The 21,562-nt window shown below is 48.2% G+C and overlaps 1 protein-coding gene across 3 annotated transcripts in view; it reads right to left on the bottom strand.

The window, feature by feature from the left end:
- Window positions 1-21,562, bottom strand: part of LARP1 (La ribonucleoprotein domain family member 1) — a 91,471-nt gene that overhangs the window by 50,946 nt on the left and 18,963 nt on the right. For 2 of the 3 annotated variants that reach the window (XM_027545872.1, XM_027545871.1), the window contains exon 1: window positions 9,887-10,614. The exons of the other annotated variant lie outside the window; for it this stretch is intronic. In XM_027545872.1, coding sequence (XP_027401673.1) covers window positions 9,887-10,325 — 439 coding nt within the window. In that variant the 5' untranslated portion in view covers window positions 10,326-10,614. Of the gene's footprint in view, window positions 1-9,886; window positions 10,615-21,562 lie in introns of those variants that run through there. 3 annotated transcript variants of the gene reach the window in all.

A 21,562-nucleotide genomic window follows, 5' to 3' on the forward strand; every position in this document is an offset into this window, starting at 1 on the left:
TAAAATCTTCTAAAGCTCTCCACTGCCCTCCAGTTAAAATCGGAATTTATACCACAGCCACGAGGAGCTACTCAGTTCCCTGAACCTCTCGGCCTTTCCTCAACCAAGAATGAGTCCTTTTTTCAGGTCTTTTCTCAGATAACTCTTACCTGTCCTTCCCATTTCAGTTTAGCCACTGCCTCCTCCAGAACAATTACTCTGACCTGGACTGAACTGGGTGCCCCCTGCTGCACTCCCAAAGAATCCCACAGTCTCACACAGCATCTTCCATACTGCATCGAGAATGTGTGTGCTGTCAACACAACTTTTTATTATTCACTATGGTATCCTCTGCACCAGACTCAAAATATGAATGACGCTGCTAAAAGTATGAGATTCATCCATTCATTCACTAATTAAACCTTCACTGAGCTGCCTACTCTGTGCCAGGCATGTTTAGGTGCTGGAAATAAAGCAGTGGTCAAATACCAAAGACCCTTATCCAACAGTGATAAAAACTAAAAAGAAAACTGAAGCAGGGTAAGAGGGATGAGATACAGCATAAGGTGCACGCAGTTTGCCAGTTAATACAGGGTGGTAGGGGCAGGCCTCTCCATCCCAGGGAATGGAACAGGAACCGGAAGAAACTGAGGGCGTGGTCCACGTGGCTATCTGGGGGAACAGCACTGAAGAATACAAGCCCTGAAGCACAACATGCTCCAGGAAAAGCAAAGAGTCACGTCGTTGGAGGGGGAAAGTGGTGAAAGATGCAGTCAGAGCTCAGGGTCGGGGCAAGGGGAAGTCTGGGGAGTCAGCTTAAGAAGACACTCTAAGGACTCTGAATTTTCACTCCACTATAGAAGCCGTGTGGAGAAGGCAATGGCACCCCACTCCACTCTTGCCTGGAAAATCCCATGGACGGAGGAGCCTGGTGGGCTGCAGTCCATGGGGTCGCTAAGAGTCGGGCACAACTGAGCGACTTCACTTTCACTTTTCACTTTCATGCATTGGAGAAGGAAATGGCAACCCACTCCAGTATTCTTGCCTGGAGAATCCCAGGGACGGGGGAGCCTGGTAGGCTACCGTCTATGGGGTCACACAGAGTCGGACACGAGTGAAGTGACTTAGCATAGCATAGCATAGAAGCCGTGAGAGGACTTAAAGCAGGAGTGACACGACACCAGGTAGAGGCTCTGCAACCTTCCAGGTGAGAAGCAGTGGTACATGGACCAGGCTGGCAGCCGAGGAGGTGGTAAAAATGTTCACCTTTGGTCACAGTTGACCTGTTCTGGTCTCCTCTCCACATACACTAGCTCACTGAAACTCCTGATAACCCCAAAGTAAGTAATAGTGATATTGCAATTATCCTCTGTAATCTGCTCAGCAGGCGGTCTTTTTAGCCCCACTTCAGTTACCTGTTTACTTTTGGTCACAGTTTTTAGAAGCCAAAAGGATGTCCTGGTAAACGAGATATAAGGCAACAGAGAAAGAGGTGCTAAGAATGACCCCAAGGTTTTTAGTCTGAGCAATGAGGACAGTTGCTTATTAACCTCTCCTGAGGCTCACTTTCCTCATCTGTGAAGCAGGGTTAAAAAAGAGTGTCTGCTGAGAAGATTACGAACGATAACTGCAATATCACTATTACTTATCTTGGGGTTATCAAGAGTTTCAATAAGCTAGTGTATGTCAAAGGGAGACTAAAACCATACAGGGTTCAGGTGGACCATGTATCGAGATGGCTCCCGGCGACTATGGGACTGAATTCAGTTCCTCTGAAACGCTTGGAACTTCATTTAAAGGCAAGGAAAAGAGAAGGCTATCTGGAGTTGCTGGAATGTATGTCCAGAGGGGAAGGTGGTTACCACATCAAAGATGGAGGGTTATACCAAGTTCCCTGAACACCAGGCCTCAGACAGAGGCTCCAACTGGGTTTACCAGTAACACCTCAAACTAAAGTGGGTGAAGTTTCTCACTGTATGTCAGATTTATGTGGACAGCTTTACAAAGTTCATCATAAAAGCCCACATTCCTTACTTTTCACACCTAAGACTTTGTCAGTCCAAAGATACAGCCAGAAGAAAAGATCCCATCAAGACTGTCCCTCTGATTCTGGGAAAATCCCTCATGAAGACACCCTGCTGCTGCTAACTCACTTCAGTGTCCGACTCTGTGCAACCCCATAGATGGCAGCCCACCAGGCTGCCCCGTCCCTGGGATTCTCCAGGCAAGAACACTGGAGTGGGTTGCCATTTCCTTCTCCAATGCGTGAAAGTGAAAAGTGAAAATGACGTCACTCAGTCGTGACCCCATGGACTGCAGCCCATCAGGCTCCTCCATCCACAGGATTTTCCAGGCAAGAGTACTGGAGTGGGGTGCCATTGCCTTCTCCGGAGACACCCTAGGCTACCTCCAAATTATCAATCTTCACTTAGCAAAGGCATGGATAACCCCTCAGAATGGGTAATTACCACAAACTATTGACACATATACAGTCGATCCCCAAACAACTCAGGGGTTAGGGCACCAACCTCTAGCTCAGTGAAAAATCCACTTATAAGTTTATAGGCTGTGCCAGGTATCTGCTGCTGCTCTCATCTGCGGTTCTGCGGACAGCAGAGACCGTAGGACTAGAGTATCTACCGAAAAAAATCTACATAAGTGGATCCATGCAGCATAAACCCATATTATTCAAGGGTCAATTGAACCTGGCTTTGGAATGCATCTTCTGGAATCTAAACCACTTACATCTGTGTGGGACATTTCAAGTCGTGAACTGGGCTACCCCATAACGAGGTATCAATTTGATCCTTGGAACCACCTCAGCATAGGGGTTAGTCCTGTTCTGTGAACAAGAGAAATAGCACGTTCTGACTGAAATCCCATCACCTACCCCTTTGCCCCTTCACCCTGTTTCCCGTCCTTCTATTAGCCAGGTATCAAAATTTATTTTCTTTTATGAACCTCTAGCAAGTAAGGCCGGAGAAGGCAATGGCACCCCACTCCAGTACTCTTGCCTGGAGAATCCCATGGATGGAGGAGCCCGGAAGGCTGCAGTCCATGGGGTCGCTGAGGGTCGGACACAACTGAGCGACTTCACTTTCACTTTTCACTTTCATGCACTGGAGAAGGAAATGGCAACCCACTCCAGTGTTCTTGCCTGGAGAATCCCAGGGACGGGGGAGCCTGGTGGGCTGCCATCTATGGGATCACACAGAGTTGGACACAACTGAAGTGACTTAGCAGCAAGTAAGGCTGTCCTCTCCTGGCTACTCCCTTAGATCACTCTGGACCAGCCAGGGAGGTTTGGGAGCCCTCTGGAGGCCCCAACACCCTAATTACCCGCTTTGAGGTTGTCTTGGATTTTGCAAACAGGGGCAGTCCCATCTGCCAAGCCCTCCATGTTGAAGAGGTTTTTGTGGTTTCGAGTCCACTGCTTCACCTCATCTCCCTTCCTTTGGGAGGGAAAGAGTGCCGAGTAACAGCTCTAAAATGCTTACTCTAACCTAGGTCCCACTGCACAGAGGCAGTGGGTCAGCCAAGAGATTCCACCCCCCAGGGAGGTTCAGAGTTCAGAACTAAAGAGACCACCCCCTACCTGCCCAGGGCCCCACACCACCTCCAAAGCATCTCTCCCTCCCCAGCAGATGTTATCTTCCAGTGAGTGTAAAACTCAAACACCCTGCCCAGAACAAGGGACAGGTTTCTGGGGAAGGCCTCCTTCCCTTCTCCCCTTCAAAGGGTGTCTCGATTGTATGCTTTCTTTATGAGAGCAGAAAGTGGTCTGAACTATAGGAAAAGAGCTTTAAGCCCGCCTTTATAAAGGCTAACATAACAGTTCTTCACCAAAAGGTGTACAATATAACCAGCTATGGAGTTTAAAACAAATAAAAATAATCATAATGCCCTTATTACACTTGACAAATAATTTCCTAATATCTACACTTTCAAAATTTCTTCTTATATAACCTGTTTGAATCAGGATTCAAATATGATCCACACAAGGCATTTGACTTGATGTCTCAACTCTTCATCCATAACAGTTCCCTCTTTTAAAAATGCTTATTTACTTTTTAATTGAAGCTGATGTACAATAATATATATAAGTTGTAGGTGAAGAATACAGTGAGTCATGATTTTTAGAAGTTATACTCCATTTATGGCTTCCCTGTGGCTCAGTGGTAAAGAACCCACTTCCCAATGCAGGAGACGTGGGTTTGGTCCCTGGTTCAGGACAATCCCTGGAGAAGGAAATGGCAACCCACTCTAGTATTCTTGCCTGGGAAACTCTATGGCCAGAAGGAGTCTCGTGGACTCCACGAGGTCACACAGAGTCATACACTACTTAGCAACTGCTGCTGCTGTGCGACCCCAGAGATGGCAGCCCACTAGGCTCCTCTGTCCCTGGGATTCTCCAGGCAAGAATACTGGAGGGGTTGCCATTTCCTTCTCCAATAAACTAAACAACTCCATTATGGTTATTATAAAATATTGGCTATACCCCGTGTTTGTACAACACATCCTTGTAGCTTATTTTGTACATAATAGTTTGTATCTCTTAACTGTGTACCTCTTAATCCCGTATCTCCACGGTGCCCTTCCCTCCTCCCCTCTCCCCTCTGGTAACCACTAGTTTGTTCTGAGTCCATTTCTGTTACATTCACTAGTTTCGTTTTATTCATTTATTTATTTATGCTGTGCTACGTCTCCGTTGCTCCAAGTGGCCTTTCTCTCGTCTCGGCGAGCAGTGGCTACTCCCTAGCTGCGGTGCGCAGGCGTCTCTCGCTGCAGAGCCCAGGCTCTATGGCGCGCAGGCTTCAGTAGCTGGAGCACACGGGCTCAGCTGCTCCATGGTAGTGGACTCTTCCTGGACCAGTGATTGAACCCGTGTCCCCTGCATTGGCAGATGGGAGTCTTATCCACCGAGCCACCAGGGAAGTCCTTGCTCTATTTTTTTAACGCCACTTATTTACTAACAAAATAATCTGTCCTGTAGTTTCTCACATTCAAAAACTGAATAACGGCTACCTCATGGCCCATCAATGTATTCTTCTATCCCCACAGATCTATGATTCTGTTAGATGTGGGTTCAATTTTTATTTGGCAGACACAATTTTTACAGACAGCACTGTGTACTTTCTGTTATCACATTCACTGTAAGGCACCTAATGCCTGGCTGCTACACAGGCTGCTCTGATATACACCTCCAAGCAACTGGCTTAGGTTCCTAAAGCCAGAAAAGTGCATCTCCAGCCTTCACAGAACTTGGATTCAAAACTGAAATTCTTAACCACAATGGCAGATATAAACATACACATATAAAAAGCTCTGCTTTGTAAAAATTGTGAATCACTGCTATATACCTGAAAATTACATAAATATTATAAACCAAGTATATCTCAATTAAAAACAAATCAAAAAGCTCTACTTTGGTTTCTTTTGTAAGGAAGGGGTTTATCAGAGAAAAAGTGCTTTTGATACTAAAAACACTAAAGACATTTAGACCTATTCCAATTCTCTTATTTTACAAATGAAGAAACACCGGCTCAGAGAGAGTTTGGGGGTTGCTAATGCCCACAAAGTTGGACACAAGCAGAATTACATGCAAAATGAACACCCCTAATAATGGTGATGATTTATTACAGCTAGCACTTATTAGATGCTCTATACTTGACATTAAGCTAAATATCACACTAAATATTTATGAATCAGTTACTATTACTATTTCCATTTTGAGGATGAAGGAACAATGGCTTAGAGAGGCTGAGTTATTTACCCAAGACTGCACAGGAAGTTAGGAACAAAGTTGGGATTCAAAATTACAGACTGTTTAATTCCATCCAGTCCACTTCTAGTGGTGGGGAAGGAAGGAGCCAGGGTCTGAAGTAGCTCTGACACCATGAGGTCTTCATGCAGTGAAGACTGACTGATACCCTAGATCCCCGTCAATGCCCCACCTAGTACGCCAGTTGTGGGACTGGTGGGTCAAGAAGATGGGAAAGGGCCCAAACACAGGAAGGAAATGGAGACTGGGAGTGGAGGTTTATTTGGGGCCAGTTCAGTGTGGCACAAGATTCCTGGGGTTAGCTGGGATTATAATCCTTTTTTATTTCATGCCACCAGTTAGCTGTACTTCAAAGGGACACAGGGGAAAAAAAAAAAAAAAAAAAATGATACCCAGAATATAAACATGCAAGTCTCAGAGCCTGACCCCAACTCTCCTTTAAAGAGAAAAGAAAAAGATCACAGCAATGGTTCGTTTTCTTATCACACAAAGTTAGAAGTGTCACACAATCCACCCACTTATTCCCTGCTAGGGGTGCTGGAAGTTTGTGGGGATAATGCACTCTCAAGTCTCTACCTACTACATGTGTACCAGTCACAGCGATTTTTAAAAAGCTTTTAACACAGCAAATGTTTAGTTCAGTTAGACTCGCCTTTGCCCACAGCCCTAAAGAGCACATGTACACTCTGCCAAAAGCTAATTTTTACGAAAGGCAGATAAATTAAAACTTATTTTAAAAACATTCGTTGTAACACATTCCAAAGTAAAAGTAGGCAATTGTTTGAATCATCAACCTTTAAGATTATCCATACTATGTCCTTCACGTCTGTGGAGAAGCAAAGGTCTACTTTTAAGGAGACAGATCCCATATATTTCAGGGAGTACTGATAAAATACCAGAAAAGGACAATACACCATTCTCCAACCCCCTCAATTTTACAGGTGGAGAAAACGGAGACCCAGAACAAGTCCCAGGAAATCCCAAAGTTTCAGTCTCCCAGACACAGTGTAACAGCAAACACATGCCAGGCACCAGACTAAATACTTGACACGTACCATCACAGTGAATGCTCACAATGCTCCCTTGAGGCAGATAAATAATTTTATTTCTAGAATATAATATGGAGGCTGAGGCACAGAATGGTTAAATTATCTTGTCCAATGAAGCACAGCTAAGCAGCTGGCATTCGAACCCAAGCAGTTTTGACATCAGAACCTTTGCTATCTTCTTCATTAAAAAAAAAAAAAAAATTGGCTGCACTAGGTCTTAGTTGCCGCACACAGGACCTTCGCTGCAGCACATGGGATCTAGTTCCCTGACCAGGGATTGAACCTGGGCCCCCTCCACTGAGAGCGGGGAGTCTTAACCATCACGGAAGTCCCTCATTCTTCTTGTAAATGAGACATCCTGCCTCTCTCATACTTAACAAGTTGTGGCTAGGATAAGGAAAAGAAATTTTAATGTTTTCAAAACATTCTAGGGGAGAGAAATACAAAAAGCCAAAATGCAAATCCCAAAACTTAAAACCACTAAGACAGACACTTAAACCAGAACAGAGAACCCCGCAAGAAAGGGGGGATATCACAAAACATTTTTATTACTAGTTACTGCGTGTGTGTCTCTTAAAGAACTAAAATACTAGCATCTGAGCCAAAAGGGAAGCTAAAAATAGGCGTTTGCAGCAAGCTTTGGAAAGCTTTTGGCTTACTTAGGAGGCACCAAAAACATATGCATCACAGAACACAAAATTTCCCAAGACCACACTGCCACTCCACTGGTGTCACATTTAAACTTATCCAAATAAAATCAGGGCTGGAAAAGGGCTAGTGATCCATGTAAATTTCAAAGAAAGGGCCACTATCTACCCTGACCACAAAATTCTCCTTCAAAAAGCATTCAAGGCCTAACAACAGGCTTAAACGGAGAAGCTACTGCATTAATTCAGAGTTTGTCTGTCGACGACTATTCTCAAGGTTCAAAACTAATGAGCAGACAAGACACTTTCTTGCCTAACAAGAACAGAGTAAGTCTACCGGACTTAGAATTTTGCTTTGGGCACTTAAAGCAAGTTGGCTTTTCTACTCAGAGGTAAAGGAGAGATGCCAGCCAAGCTGTCTTCTTCCCACGATCAATAACCCCGGTGACGCACCCTACCAAGGGCCCCTAGACTTGCACAAAATGCCAGCTCAGGCATCCAACACCACCTGATGTCATGGCTGATTTAAAACCCACAAGGCAGGTTCACCATTAGCAGAGCAGCAGCAGCCAGAGTGAGTAGCCCCATTTAAACTTCTGAGGAGTGCTCTCTCCTGCGGATGATTATACCCCTCTGAGTTTAAAGAGGGGGGAAGGACCAAAGAGTATCTTCAAATTGCTTTTCCTCCCTCCGTGGGTGGATCAGGAGAGATTTGCAAGAAAATGGAGATTTCAGCACTGCCCTTTGCATAAGAGGGTTCTGGAAGGAAAAGGGGGGGAAGGGGAGGAGGGCAAAAGGAAGAGAACACGGTTTGAGGTACTATTAGTAAACGCCAAAGGTCCCCTCCCCCAAATGAAGCAATCTTAAAAAGAAATAAAAATTACAACATGCCATTTTCAGAATTCGGTGTTCTGGTTTCCCTGGGACTACGAGGGATTCTATTCCCTTGAATGTGAAAGCATTAAGCTGCCCTTTCAACTTTCCCCATTTTGATGGTTTAAACCAGTCAGTCTCAAGCAGAAGGGGAGGAGTTCTGAAAAAGCCGTAGGGCTATGGCCACAGGCCATCGTAGTAGCTCCAATTGGGTTTTAATACCGGCTCACTGCAAAAAGATCCTGAACCCAAGAATCCAGCCCCATGGTGTCTCTACGGCCCGGCAAAGGGAGCAGGGCGGGCGCGCCCCCCACCAAAGGCGACGATCTATTTTCGGCAAAGGAAGGCCCAGCGGAGACTCCATATTCCTTACCCTCCTTCCCCCGCTAACAAGGCTCCGCGGGGACTTCCCGCACACCCACCTCCCCCGAGGGGCCGGGTCCGAAAGGACCCAAAGAAGTCGAGGAGTGAGAGGGAGGGCGCGCCGCTCGGCGGTCACATGCCGCCAGCCGCGCGGGGAGGCACCACGTTGTCCCGGCTGCGGAGGAATGCCGGGAAGGGGGGACGCGCACTCACACCCGTGCACACGCACACTCCCGGCCGCGCCGCCCGCACCCGCCTTCCGCCCCGAGCGCCGCGACGACCGCCGAACGCCCAGGCCGAGCGGCCGCGAGCAGTCCGCGGGCCGGCGGCGCGGCGCATGGCGCCCAACTGTCACCCGCCCGTCCGGCCTGGCCCGGCCACTCCCTCCCCAGCCGCCACACGCCCCTCGCGTCGCTGCAAGCCCCCTTACTAGCCTCACATTTCCCCTCACTGGACGCCCCGCACACTCGCCATCCGGCTCCCTCTCAAGGCGGAAGGTCCCCGGGATCAGGCGAGGGAAAGCACCGAATTCAATGACACGTTGGGTTTCCTCTTCACCCCATTCTCCCCGTAACCGACCCCTCGAGCCGTCGCCCAAGGCCATTCTACCGCCTAACACCATCTACTCGAGAACAAACTTGTTAACTTTTAAATCCCGAATCCGTGTGGTCGGTATGCACTCATCGCCGGGCGTTTTGCTGCCTATGACATATACTCATTAAACATTTACAACACGGGGACGATAGCAACGCTACCAAAACGAACACGGGGCGGGGGGGGGGGGGGGGTGGAGGGGGCTTCCCAAGGAAGGTTCAGGCAAGAAACCGTCTCTCACACCGACACGCGGTAGTGGGGGAGAGGGCCCTTTTACCGAAACCAGCGCCCACCCCTCTCCCCGCGAGATAGGCCGGGACCACGCCGTTGCCCACTAACCGCTGCGGCCCAGGCGGTGGCCGTAGCCTCCCGGAGGCCGGGCCCTCCGGCAGGGGCAGGTTCCCGAGTGTGCTGGGGGGAGGGGGGCAGGGCACGGCGACCTGAATTAGCCAAGAGATAATGGAAAAAAAAAAAAAAACAAAAAACCCCGAGTCACTACGACCAGTGGCGGACCCCCGGGCCCTGGAGGCCGCTGGGGGAGGGGACGCCTATGTCCCCGGAAGAGGCCCCCGGTCCCGGAATACCAAACAGAAACCCACCTGGAGGAGACTGTCCGTTCACGGTGGCCAGGACCGGCGGCAGCGCGTTCTTAGTCCACGGGTTCACCTTGGGCGGAGGGGCCTCCACGAAGTCTCGGCGCCCGGCGCCCGCGACTCCAGCAGCTCCTCCGCCAGCGCCCGGCTCGCCGCCGCCGCCCTCCTCCCCGTCGCTGACGGCCAGGCCCTCGGCGCCGGGCGGCTGCGGCGGCCGCGGGCTCTCGCGCTCCAGCTGCCCGGTGCCTTCCCTGTGCTGCTTGGCGCAGGGCGGCCGAGGTCTTCGGGTGCCGCCGTCCGGCTCTCCGCCTCCGACGTCGTTCGCCCCGGGCTCTCCCTTGCCCTCGGGCGGCGGCAGCGGCTTCTTCCTCACCAGACCCCCGTGATCTTCGGCCTGCAAGAGCGGGGCGCCCCCCGGCAGTAGCGGCTCCACCTGAGTGGCCATCTGCGCGCCCGCCCCCCCGGAGAAGCCGGGCGCGCCCGAGGCTGCCTCCCCCGCCTCGAACTTGGCTCTCAGAGAGCCCGCGACGCCTTCCTCCGGGGCGCTGGGCCCCAGTCCGGGCGGAGAAGGGTCGGGGTTCACGCTAGGCGCGGCCCCCCTCCCGGTCGGATGCAGCCGCCGTAGATCCAAGGCCCGCTGGCGGGGCGGGGGGGGTGGGGGAGAGGAAGGCCCCCCACTCTGCGGTCCAGGCCTCCTCGGCGCGCGTCCCCCCCCGCCCGTTCCTCGCAAGGAGCCCCCACCCCGAGCCTGGCAGGCTTCTCGTCCCGTCCCTCCCTCCCCCCCGCCCCCGGGGTGGCCCGGGCTTCCCGGCACGGGGGCTGCAGCAATATGGACGGACGGGGGAGAGGCGCGGCGAGCCGAGCCGACCACGCGATCCGCGGCAGGCGGCGGGCGGGCGCGCGCCTCGCGACGCAGCGGGCAAGGGGAGGGGACGGCGCGACGGGGGCGCGCCCGCCGGGGCTGGCCCTGGGCGACGGGCGGGCGAAGGCGGCGGGAGCGCGCGCGCAGGGCCTTGCGGCCCCGCCCCTGGCCCCGCCCCTGGCCTCCAATTCCTCGGCGCACCTCCTGGGCTGGTGGGTGAGGGGTACTCAAACCGGACGGGGGCGAGCACGTGCCTGATGCAATTCGGAAGGGGGGCCGGTCAGCGAGCCCGGTAGGAGAGACCAGGTGGTATAAAGAGGGGGAAGTGTCTTAAAGAGCCAGCGCGTGAGAGCGTCCGCAGGTGGAGCACATGGGACCGCGCCACGCGGCCGGCGGGGCCTGCTCGCGCTCTTTAGGTTGGGTGCTCCAGAATCTAGGGAAGGAGTCATTAATATCACCCTGAGCTTACAGGATGATGGGGTGGGGGTGCTGTCGCCTCACTTGCGTCCCATAGGCCTGGCCCCTCCAGGCCCCGCCTGGGTGACCTTGGGTGAGCCGGCCTCACCTCCGCGGACTGTGCACGGCTCCTCCCAGGCAGCCCTGGCCGGGTCACTGTCCCGAGTTGAGTTCGACACCTGGCCTAGAAGACGAGTCTTTAACCCTTGGGGGCATTGGGCATCTAGGAAGTGAGCAGGAAATTACCAACAGCCCCCAACCCGGCAAAGCCCTGAAACCGAGTATTTATGGGCGAGAAATGTCTTTTTTTTCCCCCCTCAAATGGACTTAGTTTTTATAAGAATTGATTGGGGCGGAAACGAACCAACGCCGAATTGGAACTCTGGAGATCTGAGATTTTATCCTGACCCTGGTCCTGCCCCTTACCAACTCTGCATTAGTTGAGCCTCAGTTTCCCTATTGTAAAATGAAGACAGTGGTTTCAAATTTTAGTGCATATTCAATTAAATATTTACTGTGCGGGGTTTCTAGGAACAAAGCTTGGAAAAAAGGCTTACAAGGACCTCATGGAATTTGCATTCTAAGGTGGAGAAAGAGACAGTAAAACAAACTTATGAACAAGAGCTTGTCTCATATCCACGAAGACAGTAACTACTATGGTAATAGGTCACTAGATCAGTTACTTTAGTTTGGATGATGAGGGAAAACCTTGAACGCAGATTCCAAAGTATTTGGAATCAGGCATGTCTGGGATTGGACCAAGAAACTGCGTGTCTAGCAAGAACCCTTCTGGTGCTTGTGGTCCCACACTTCACTTGGAGGAGTCCTGGCCTCTGGCTGGCTATGATATCACCTGCTCAAGACATAACAGCCAAGAGTGTGAGCCATCTCCAAAAGAATTAGAACACATGACCTGCTGGACAGAGAAGGCTTATTGAAAATCAGCCTTTTGAAAATGCCCCCAAGGGGTGAGGCTAGTTGTAGGATTGTAACCAGGACCACTGGGGAGAGGTGCTGATGGGGACAACCAGACAATCTGATGTGTGGTCCCAGCTCTTCCATAACGTGGTGTCCACACCTTGGCCAGCTTTCAGCATTTCACTGGACCCCTCTTCCCTGGTAGACAAATGGGGGTAAATTATGCTTGACTTGCTTCTAACCTCTCAGCTTTTGTGAGGAGACAAGTGAGACAACGTCAGTCAAAGTGCTGTGTAAATTATAGAGACTGAGGACAGAGCTTCAAAAGAGATACAAAGAAGATAATGATTAAATGATTAAAGGGATCTTGATGAATTAAAACAGATTCTTTGTTGTTACATTATATATACCCTTAATCAGAAAGTAAATTATTGTACACTGTCACTAGCATGCACTTTTTGATTTTTTAATTAATTATATTTATTTTCTGAAGAGGATTCACATTAGACTATCTCTGAACTTTTTAAAAGAGGACATAATGGTCCTTGTTGGTCATTCTTTTCTATATTCCTATAGTTGGAGGTAAAGGGTATGCTTTGTGAAGAGAGAAGGGGTCTGTGTGGACAAGTAGCTTGTTCATGTTACCTAGCATCAGTCTGAGCTGAACAAGCAGCACCAGGCCCTATGTGGAGGCTGGAGCAGCACTGAGATCTGCACCCCTAGGCCTGCTCTGCCCCAGAGAGGGTCTCCTAACACCCATAGGCCATTTTCCAGATGAGCAAACTGGGACCACAAAAGGAAGATAAGACAAGGTAACTGGCATGAGACCACATCTTACACTGAGGCTATTAAATTGGAAAGAGGAATCTTAATGATTAGTCAGTTCCCTTGTTTTTCAAGAAACTGAAGTTCAGAGAAGTCAGGTTACTTAACCAAAGTCACACAGCTAGTCCATGGCAGAGTCAGGTCTCATACCTGAATCTTCTAATCCTAAATGCAGTAGCTTTTTCTATTGGAAATGATGGAATTGCAATTTGAATTCAGGAGTTTTTGGTTTTTTTTTAGATTCCTGACCTACTATGGCATTCTATATGCATGTATTCAGTTTTAAATACTATTGATCAAATAGTTCAGAGTAGCTACTTTTATTAAGTAACTACTATATGCTAGGTTCTATGAGAAATATTAATACTTGACATACTTTATCTCATTTCATCCTCACAATAACCTAATGAGTTAGATACTAGCTTTTCCCACAAATACCTACTGTGTTCCTACTATGTGCCAGGCACCAGGCTAGGTCTTGAAGCTACTATCTTCATTTACAAACGGAAGCAATTGAAGTTCAGAAAAAGAAAGTCAGCTGGCTGCTTAGGGTCTCAGGCAGCAGCTAATTCCCCAGGCCTGTTTTTATCCCCTGCACTACACTGTAAGGCTGCTTCTCTTCTCTCCATTGCCATATCGATGGCTATTTGTGGAGCACTCATCAAATACATTGGACTGGGGAAGATACTAAAAAAAGCTGAACCCTGTCTCTCCAAAAGGTAAACTCTAATTGGAGGAACCAAGTAGTTAAGCAATAAGTGATCTCAGGCAAAAAAAAAGAAATTAAACAAGATATGCTTTAGGCAGAAAGCAATAAGGATCAGACTAACTTGTGCTTTGCCCACGGTTTGAACACATCATAGTCTTAAAACGCACAGACACAGAGAGAGAAAATCAAACTTTAAAAAATTAAAATTATAAAGTGGGTCCAAATACCTATTTATAATTATGTGCTTGTTTGCTTCCTGGTGCTGACAGCTTCCTAAAAGAGAGACGGGAGGCTGAAGCAGGGACTAGAGACAGCAGACTTGGTTTATAACCTGGGCCCATCCCCAGCTTTGCTGAATGAATTGGAGCAGCCTCCTGAGCCTTCCTGGGCTTCCATTTCTCTGTTCACAAAACGGGAAGCATAATACTTGCATCAGGCTCATGGGTAGGAAGAAAGATACAAGTTCCCTGAAACTATTTTTTGGAGGGGAACATAGGTAAAAGAGAGGTGGTTCCTTTATCTGGGCTTGGATATTCCACTTTATTCCTCTTTGAGTTTGATTTTCCAGAGGGCCTTTTGTTTCTGAAAGAACTTGGGCTTTATCACTTTTCTTCTTCTGATACCAGGGACTCCTAGGCTTGAGGCCTCTTCATACCAACATGGAAGAGTAGGTGGGGTTAGCAAGGGAGGGGCATTGGCCAGACAATATTAGCTACGGAATGTTTTCCCAAACCTGAAGACTCTTGGACCTTCTGGCATATGCCAAGAAATTTACTTCAGTTAATGAGAGGAGGCTCAGCCTAGATTTCCTCTTGTCAACTAGATGGAAACAGCAATAATTACAATGTAAGGGGGATAAGGAGAAGTCAGAAGTACTGACTGTTCCCTGTTCCCATGCCTGCGTATTCAGTCGCTCAGTTCCCTGTTCCCATGCCTGCGTATTCAGTCGCTCAGTCGTGTCTGATTCTTTGCAACCCCATGGACTGTAGCCCACCAAGCTCCTCTGACCATGGAATTCTCCAGGCAAGAATACTGGAGTGGGTTCCCATTTCCTCCTCCAAGGGATCTTCCCGATCTAGGAATCAAACCCGCATCTCCTGCATTGCAGGCAGATTCTCTGCCACTGAGTCACCTGGGAAGTCTGACTGTTCCCACAATAACACGGCCAACCCTCAGGGATTCTGTAAGTATGATTACCCCCATTTTACAGATGAGGAAGTAGGCTCAGAGGCTGCCCGAGCCACCCAATGAGGTTAGTAAAAGATGGAGAATAGATTTGTAAAGGTCTTTCTTTTAATGCATTCCCCACTCTGAGTTAAGAGATAGGCAGCATCCCATGGCCTCTTTCTAATCTATCCTACCTACACAGCTGCTTCCTCCATTCCCACTCCTCTCCCTGGTGTTCCTGAACTTTCTCAAGTGGTCTCCTGCGGGGCTTCCCCACCAACTAACTGTTCTCCTCCCTGCCACGGAGCCTGCCATGCTGCCTGAGCCAATTCTCTGGTTCCCTGATCGATGGGCCCTGCCTCTGCTTAAAATCTTGGCATGCACATGCCTGCCTGTCCTACCGCTTTCAGCCACACAGCCTACATGCCAGCAGCAGTCGACCACTCACTGTTTCTTTTATCCTTTCATTCAACCAATATTTACTAAGCCATCTGCAATGTGCCAATTACTGTCCAGACCCTGGACATGGAAAGGTGAGCAAGACACACAAGATGCATGTCTTCAAAAAGCTATCTAATTCCCTGTGGGCCCCATGCTTTCCTGCCTCAATTCATGTACCTTCTCTGTGACAAAGCTGTTCACAGTGAGGTCCTGAGTGTGAATCCCAGCTTGACCATCTCGTGACTTCAGGAGAATAATTTTCATCTCTCTAAGCCTCAGTCTCCCCATCTGTCAATTGGAGATGATAATACTACTTTCCTCATAGAACTTCTGTGAGTCTTAAATGGGAGGATGTGTGTAGTTTAAAAGTACAATGCCTGGCACATAGTATGTGCTAAGTAAATATTACCTTTCACTATTTTTATTACTGCCAATGATGCCTTTCCATTTCCACATACCCAGAGTTCTACTGGTCCTTCAAGGCTCAGCACAAAATGACAACTTCTTTACAAAAATTTAATCTCCATAGCTAGAATAAATTTCTCCCCCACTGTTAACGCCTAGTGACAATTTCCGTAAAATATTTAGTACTTTCTATTTTCAATTATGGCTAGTGATCAATATGCCTTATCCTCTATCTAGATTATAATATATTTCTTGAGGGCAAGGATTATACCCCATTCTTCTTAGTGTTGTTTATGGTAATCATCACTGCTGCCTTTACACAGCAAGCCCTCTGTGTGTTTTCTGGACAAAGGAATGAATGGATGCAAGATCACACCTTATCACTTCAATGTTCTGGTAACTAGAGCAACATTGTCAAGGGCCAGGTACTAAATTTTATACATTTATTTATACATAAGTATATATAAAAATTATTTAATATATATACTTTATTATGTATATAATAAATTTATTATTTATAAAACATATAAATTATATATATACTTTTAAATGATAAAATATAATACAAAATGGGGTAACTTTTGCAAATAGAAAAAAAATTTAAGTCTAGCAAAGCAGAGCCCATATATAAGCACATAATCCAGGCAAGCTGGTATATTTCTTCTAGTCTCTTTTCTGTTTGTATTTTACATGCTGCTGCTGCTGCACACACTTCAGTCATGTCCGACTCTGTGCGACCCCACAGACGGCAGCCCACCAGGCTCCCCCATCCCTGGGATTCTCCAGGCAAGAATACTGGAGTGGGTTGCCATTTCCTTCTCCAATGCATGAAAGTGAAAAGTGAAAGTGAAGTCGCTCAGTCGTGTCCTACCCTCAGCGACCCCATGGACTGCAGCCTTCCAGGCTCCTCTGTCCATGGGATTTTCCAGGCAAGAGTACTGGAGTGGGGTGCCATTGCCTTCTCCGGTATTTTTACATAGCTGAGACTATACTGCACATTCCACAGCTTTATTTTTTTTTTTAACACTGTATTATCAGCATTGTCTGCACATCATTGCAAATCCCCTTCATACAGTCAGTGAGGGTCATCTATTGAGCACCTTTGGTATGCCTTACCTCTCAGCAGTCCACCATCTTATTCGTACCACACTGCGTTTCTGAAAGGGCTTTCATGGAGAGAGGACAGATGTGATTGTCCCCTGAGCTCCATGGAAATTCAATGACTTGCTCCAGGATGCTGGGACAGCAGAATAAAGATCAGAACTTCAGTCTCTCCCATCCCATTCTCCTGTACCACACCACAGGAAAGAGAGATGGCACACGTCAAAAATGCAAAACTCCCATAGCCAAAGGAAGGTAACTATGTTTAAATACTCCAGGGTCAAGAAACATCCAAGTTCATGGGGACAAGTGGAAACCAGCAGTCACAATGAAGGCAGAAAGCAATTTTCCTGGCAACATGATCCAGGACAGAAGGGCCCTGAGCTAGGGACTGGAGTCGAAACAAGAAAGGGCAATACATGTTTTCTGTCCTGGGGCAGAACACTGCATCAGCACACTGCTCTCTTCACAGATCACTTGCCTGTCCTTCATCTCTGGCACAGAAAAAAGGGCGCAGGGTTTGGGGTCAGAGTTGCGTTCAGGCTCAGGTTTGCCCACTTTCAAGCTGTGTGATACCAGGCACGTTACTTCACTTCTCTGAGCTTCAGTGTCTCCAGCTATAGAATGGTGAAAAGTGGAATACTTGCCTCATAAAATTCAGAGAACATTAAATGAAGCAGTATTTGTGTAAGGGTGTTATAGTCCCAGCTCTGCACCCACCTGCATGTTCTTTCACCTCTTTTTGCCTCAGTTTTCTCATCTGTAAAATAGAGATAACAGCACCCCCCTCTTAGGGTTACTGTTGGGACTAAGTGAGTTAACACTTGTGCTTAGAACAGTACCTGACAAATGTAACTGCTGAATAAATGTCTACTATTACTGTAAAAAGGACGGTGGTCACTGGCATAGAGTCAACGCAACCATTCTTCAAATCTCATGAAAAAAGCAGAGACAGTGTTACCCTAATGTATAGATAAGGAAACTGAGGCTCAGAAAGATTAGGTATTTATCTGGACTCAGGCTGCTAGTTGGGGGCAGCTCCAGGACTTCTAAAGATTCTAAATGCAATGCCTTCTCCTCCAGATAATATTTTAGCTGCTGGAAGCTGCTAGCCCTCTGGCCAATTTCAGCCCACAGACATGTTTTTTTTGGCCTCCACAGTACTTTTTTTTTTAATTGAGTTGAACTGTGATTAGATGGGCCCAACACATACTAGTGGGCCTTAGGCCCTAGCCTCCTCTGGTGCTTGTTCCTCCCAGCCAATGACCTGCATTTAGACCCCTACACAGGCTGATACCACGCCAGTCACTAAGCGCATGGTAAAGACACGTTTAAGAGTCCAAGGGGAGGAAGAGAAGAGCACAGACCAGAGGGACAGGAAAAGGTGGTCAGGGAAGACTTCTTGGAGGTGGCTGTACTTGAGTTAGGACTTAAAATTGAAATGTGGGAAATATCTAGATTAAAAGGGAGGGTAGGGGGTAAGGCAGATTAATTTGGCATTTTGTGACCTTCAGGGAGGTTTATGAGTTTTCCTGCCAAGACCCTCTCAGACCTTTTCCTTGGTTGAGAAGAGTGAAGAAATGAGTGCCCTTTTATCTCAGACGAGGTCATGTGACTCAGGAGGTCACACTGTCAACATCTGTTGATTGGATTACTGATCTGTGTCATCATCCCTAAAGACTCCACACTGCACAAGGCAACAGGAAGGAGGTGTGACCACCAAAGTATGAACTCTGCCTGTCTAACCATGGCCATCTGGAACTAAATATCTTTACATCTGAGCAGTCTTGATAGCAGTTTCTAACATTTCACACCTCTATGGCAAAGAAGATGAGTACTAGCTGTAGGAATGAGGTGGGGAAAGGCTGTGGTAAACTAGTAAAGCTGCCTGACTTCCTGTCCCAGTGACATTCACTGCATAAGAGAGGTCTGCCGATCCCCACCGCGTCCCATAGCACCTGACTCTCTGGATCTGTGACACATGGACGAAATAGGGAACTTCAAATAACGTGAGTGGCCTAATTACCTGGGCTTCCCTTGTGGCTCAGCTGGTAAAGAATCCGCCTCCAATGCAGGAGACGGGTTCGATCCCTGGGCTGGGAAGATCCTCTGGAGAAGGGAAAGGCTACCCACTCCAGTATTCTGGCCTGGAGAATTCCATGGACTACAGTCCATGGGGTTGCAAAGAGTCAGACACGACTGAGCGACTTTCACTTCCTTCCTTCACTTATTTCCTAATTACCTAATGCAGATAGAATGTGTAGCGATCACTAAAGACAAGGAATAGCCAGGTTCACTTTGCACTGATCGCATTGCCTGGTGGGTTTTCTGCAAGCCTCCAGGGTGACAGGGCTCCCAGGGAGCCCCAGCATTAGGAAAAGCAGGAAATGTTATAGCGTGTCATGCATAAGCTCTCCCATGGCTTCATAGTGCGATGAAAACGAACTCCTGGCCTCTCATCTCGGCCCACAAGACACCATGTGCTCCAGACTCCATCCACCTCAGACTTCCCCTTTCTGCTCCTCTCCCCTGCCCTTGCCCTGTGCCAGCACCTCCAACACGGGGAGCTCATCACTGCCCAGGGGCACTGCCGGGAACACATCCCCGCCGCACAGACACACAAACAGCATGCGCTTACACTTCAAGCCTCAGCTGAAATGGCCCTCTCCCAGAGAGACTGCCTTTGATCAGCTTGACTGCAGTACTTCGTGTTCTTCATGACACAGATCACAATCTCTGATTTTATGTCTGTACCTGCTTTTTCCCATTTCCTCCACTAATGTGTAAACTCTGTGAGCCTGGAGCTGGTGGCTATTTTGTTCATCCTTAGTGTTCCCAAGCACAGTCTGTGGCACAGTAGACCCTTAGTATTTTGTTGAAGGAATGCTGTGTGGTCTCTGGCAAGTTGCTTCCCCTCTCTGGGCTTCAGTATCCCCACATGTGAAATGCAAGGGCTGGATGAGGGACTGCAGAGAGCGCTTGGCACTCTGACTGTGGTTCTGTGACTAACATCTGGGCCTTGGGCCCAGGAGGGAGCCTGGCATGCAGCATCTCCATAGTGCTAGACACAGGCACTGATTTAATCAGGCGGTGGACACCCTGTAATTTACTGTTCTGCTGTCCCTCCTCCCTAGTCCTTTAGCTGAAGACCATGCTGTCAAATTTCCAGGATGATCCACGCATAGCCACCTGTTCTCACAGCTCACTGATCCCAGTGCCCACGAGGAGGGGATGGTTGGCAGGCAGGACAGGCTGGGAGAGGATGTTCAATCCAAGAGCTCGAGAGCCAGGAGGACTTGTCAATGTCATGAACTGAAAGACTGGGATCTGTGAGAGATTTCATCAAATCCTACACTCTCTGGTAGGAAGGGACCTTCCAGGACAACCCAGCAGTCCTCCGCCTCAACCCTACCTGCCGTAAACACTGCTCAGTAATAATCACCATCACCTTGATTCCACTGGAAGTGCCCAGAATAGGGGCCTCACTGCTCTCAGAGCTGTGCATCTTGTCAATGAACAGCTCTGTTTAGAAAGCTTTTTCCTCAGCAGCACCGTGAAACAGGAGGCAATATAGCACAGGTGCCAAGGGCTAGGGCTCTGAGCCAGGAAGCCTGGGCACAGTCTCAGCTCCACAATCTCCTTGCTTTGTGAGCCCGAGCAAACCAGGGGCCCTCTCTGTGCGTCCACCTCCTCTTCTGTTAAACAGAGAGAACCCTCACTGGGCTGTTGGGAAAATCACAAGTGTTAATATCTAATGGGAAGGCAATAAATTGTCTGTAACTGTTAACTGCCACCTATGAATGTTCTTCTTGTTGTTATTAGAGTTTTTAGTTCTTCTTGGACTCTGTTCTCTGGGCTGGTTGATTTGTCTGCAGAAGAGACGGTGGGGCACAGCCCAAAGACACAGGCTGAGAAATCAGAGGGGTGTGCTTGCTGGTGGCTATGAGAACATTTCACGTCAGCTTTCCGGACCTCAGGATCCTCACCTGAAGAAAGGAGAGGGAATAGTCTCTGTCCTGCTTTCTTGTCACAGAACCCATATAGAACAAATGAGAAATAGACAAGAAGGTTTTGAAAAGTGAAACGTGCTATCTAAAAGTGACAGCACTTCTCTTAAGTTGTCAGAGAAGCCCTTTCCTTTTTCAGCAAGGCACGTTAGCTTCAAAAGAGCTAAACTCAGCCTATCTGGCAAACAGTGTGTTTTGGGTACTTGTTGTGAATTTGATGCTAATCCCCTCAGAATCTTCTTTTATTAATGTACCAGAGCAAACAAATTTGAGAAGGGTTTACTTACAAGCACTTGGTACATTCCTACAAGATGCAGAGATTGGTTTGGCTGATTTCTGCCATCTTTGTTTATTGTTATTATATAATTATTATTTCTTCACTTTCTCTTCTTCAGCAATTTGATTGGCAGGATCCAGGTGAGGTGCATTCACTTTGCAAATATCAGCAGGACACAGTAGCTCTGCATACTCTCAGGAGTTTTCTGTGACCTTTGACCAATACCTGCTGTGTCATGTGGACCGAGAGACAGCCTCCTCATTGTATGGGAGAGAAGCCAGGGCCTAGAGAGGCGAGGGCAGCAGCCCAAAGTCACACAGCTGGTTAATGCCAAAGGCTTGAAACCAGGTCTCTTGACTCCAAACTCTACGCTCTTTCCAACAGTTCTGTGGACCCCTGCAATTTCTCTAAATTAGCTGACTGTGTATCAGAATCTTGTAATTCACAGGGGTTCATGTTTGTCAAAGCCCATTGAATCGTACATTTAAAATCTGTACAGTAAAAAGAAAAGAAA

The sequence above is a fragment of the Bos indicus x Bos taurus genome, chromosome 7 (genome assembly GCF_003369695.1).
Source record: "Bos indicus x Bos taurus breed Angus x Brahman F1 hybrid chromosome 7, Bos_hybrid_MaternalHap_v2.0, whole genome shotgun sequence".
NCBI lineage: Eukaryota > Metazoa > Chordata > Mammalia > Artiodactyla > Bovidae > Bos > Bos indicus x Bos taurus.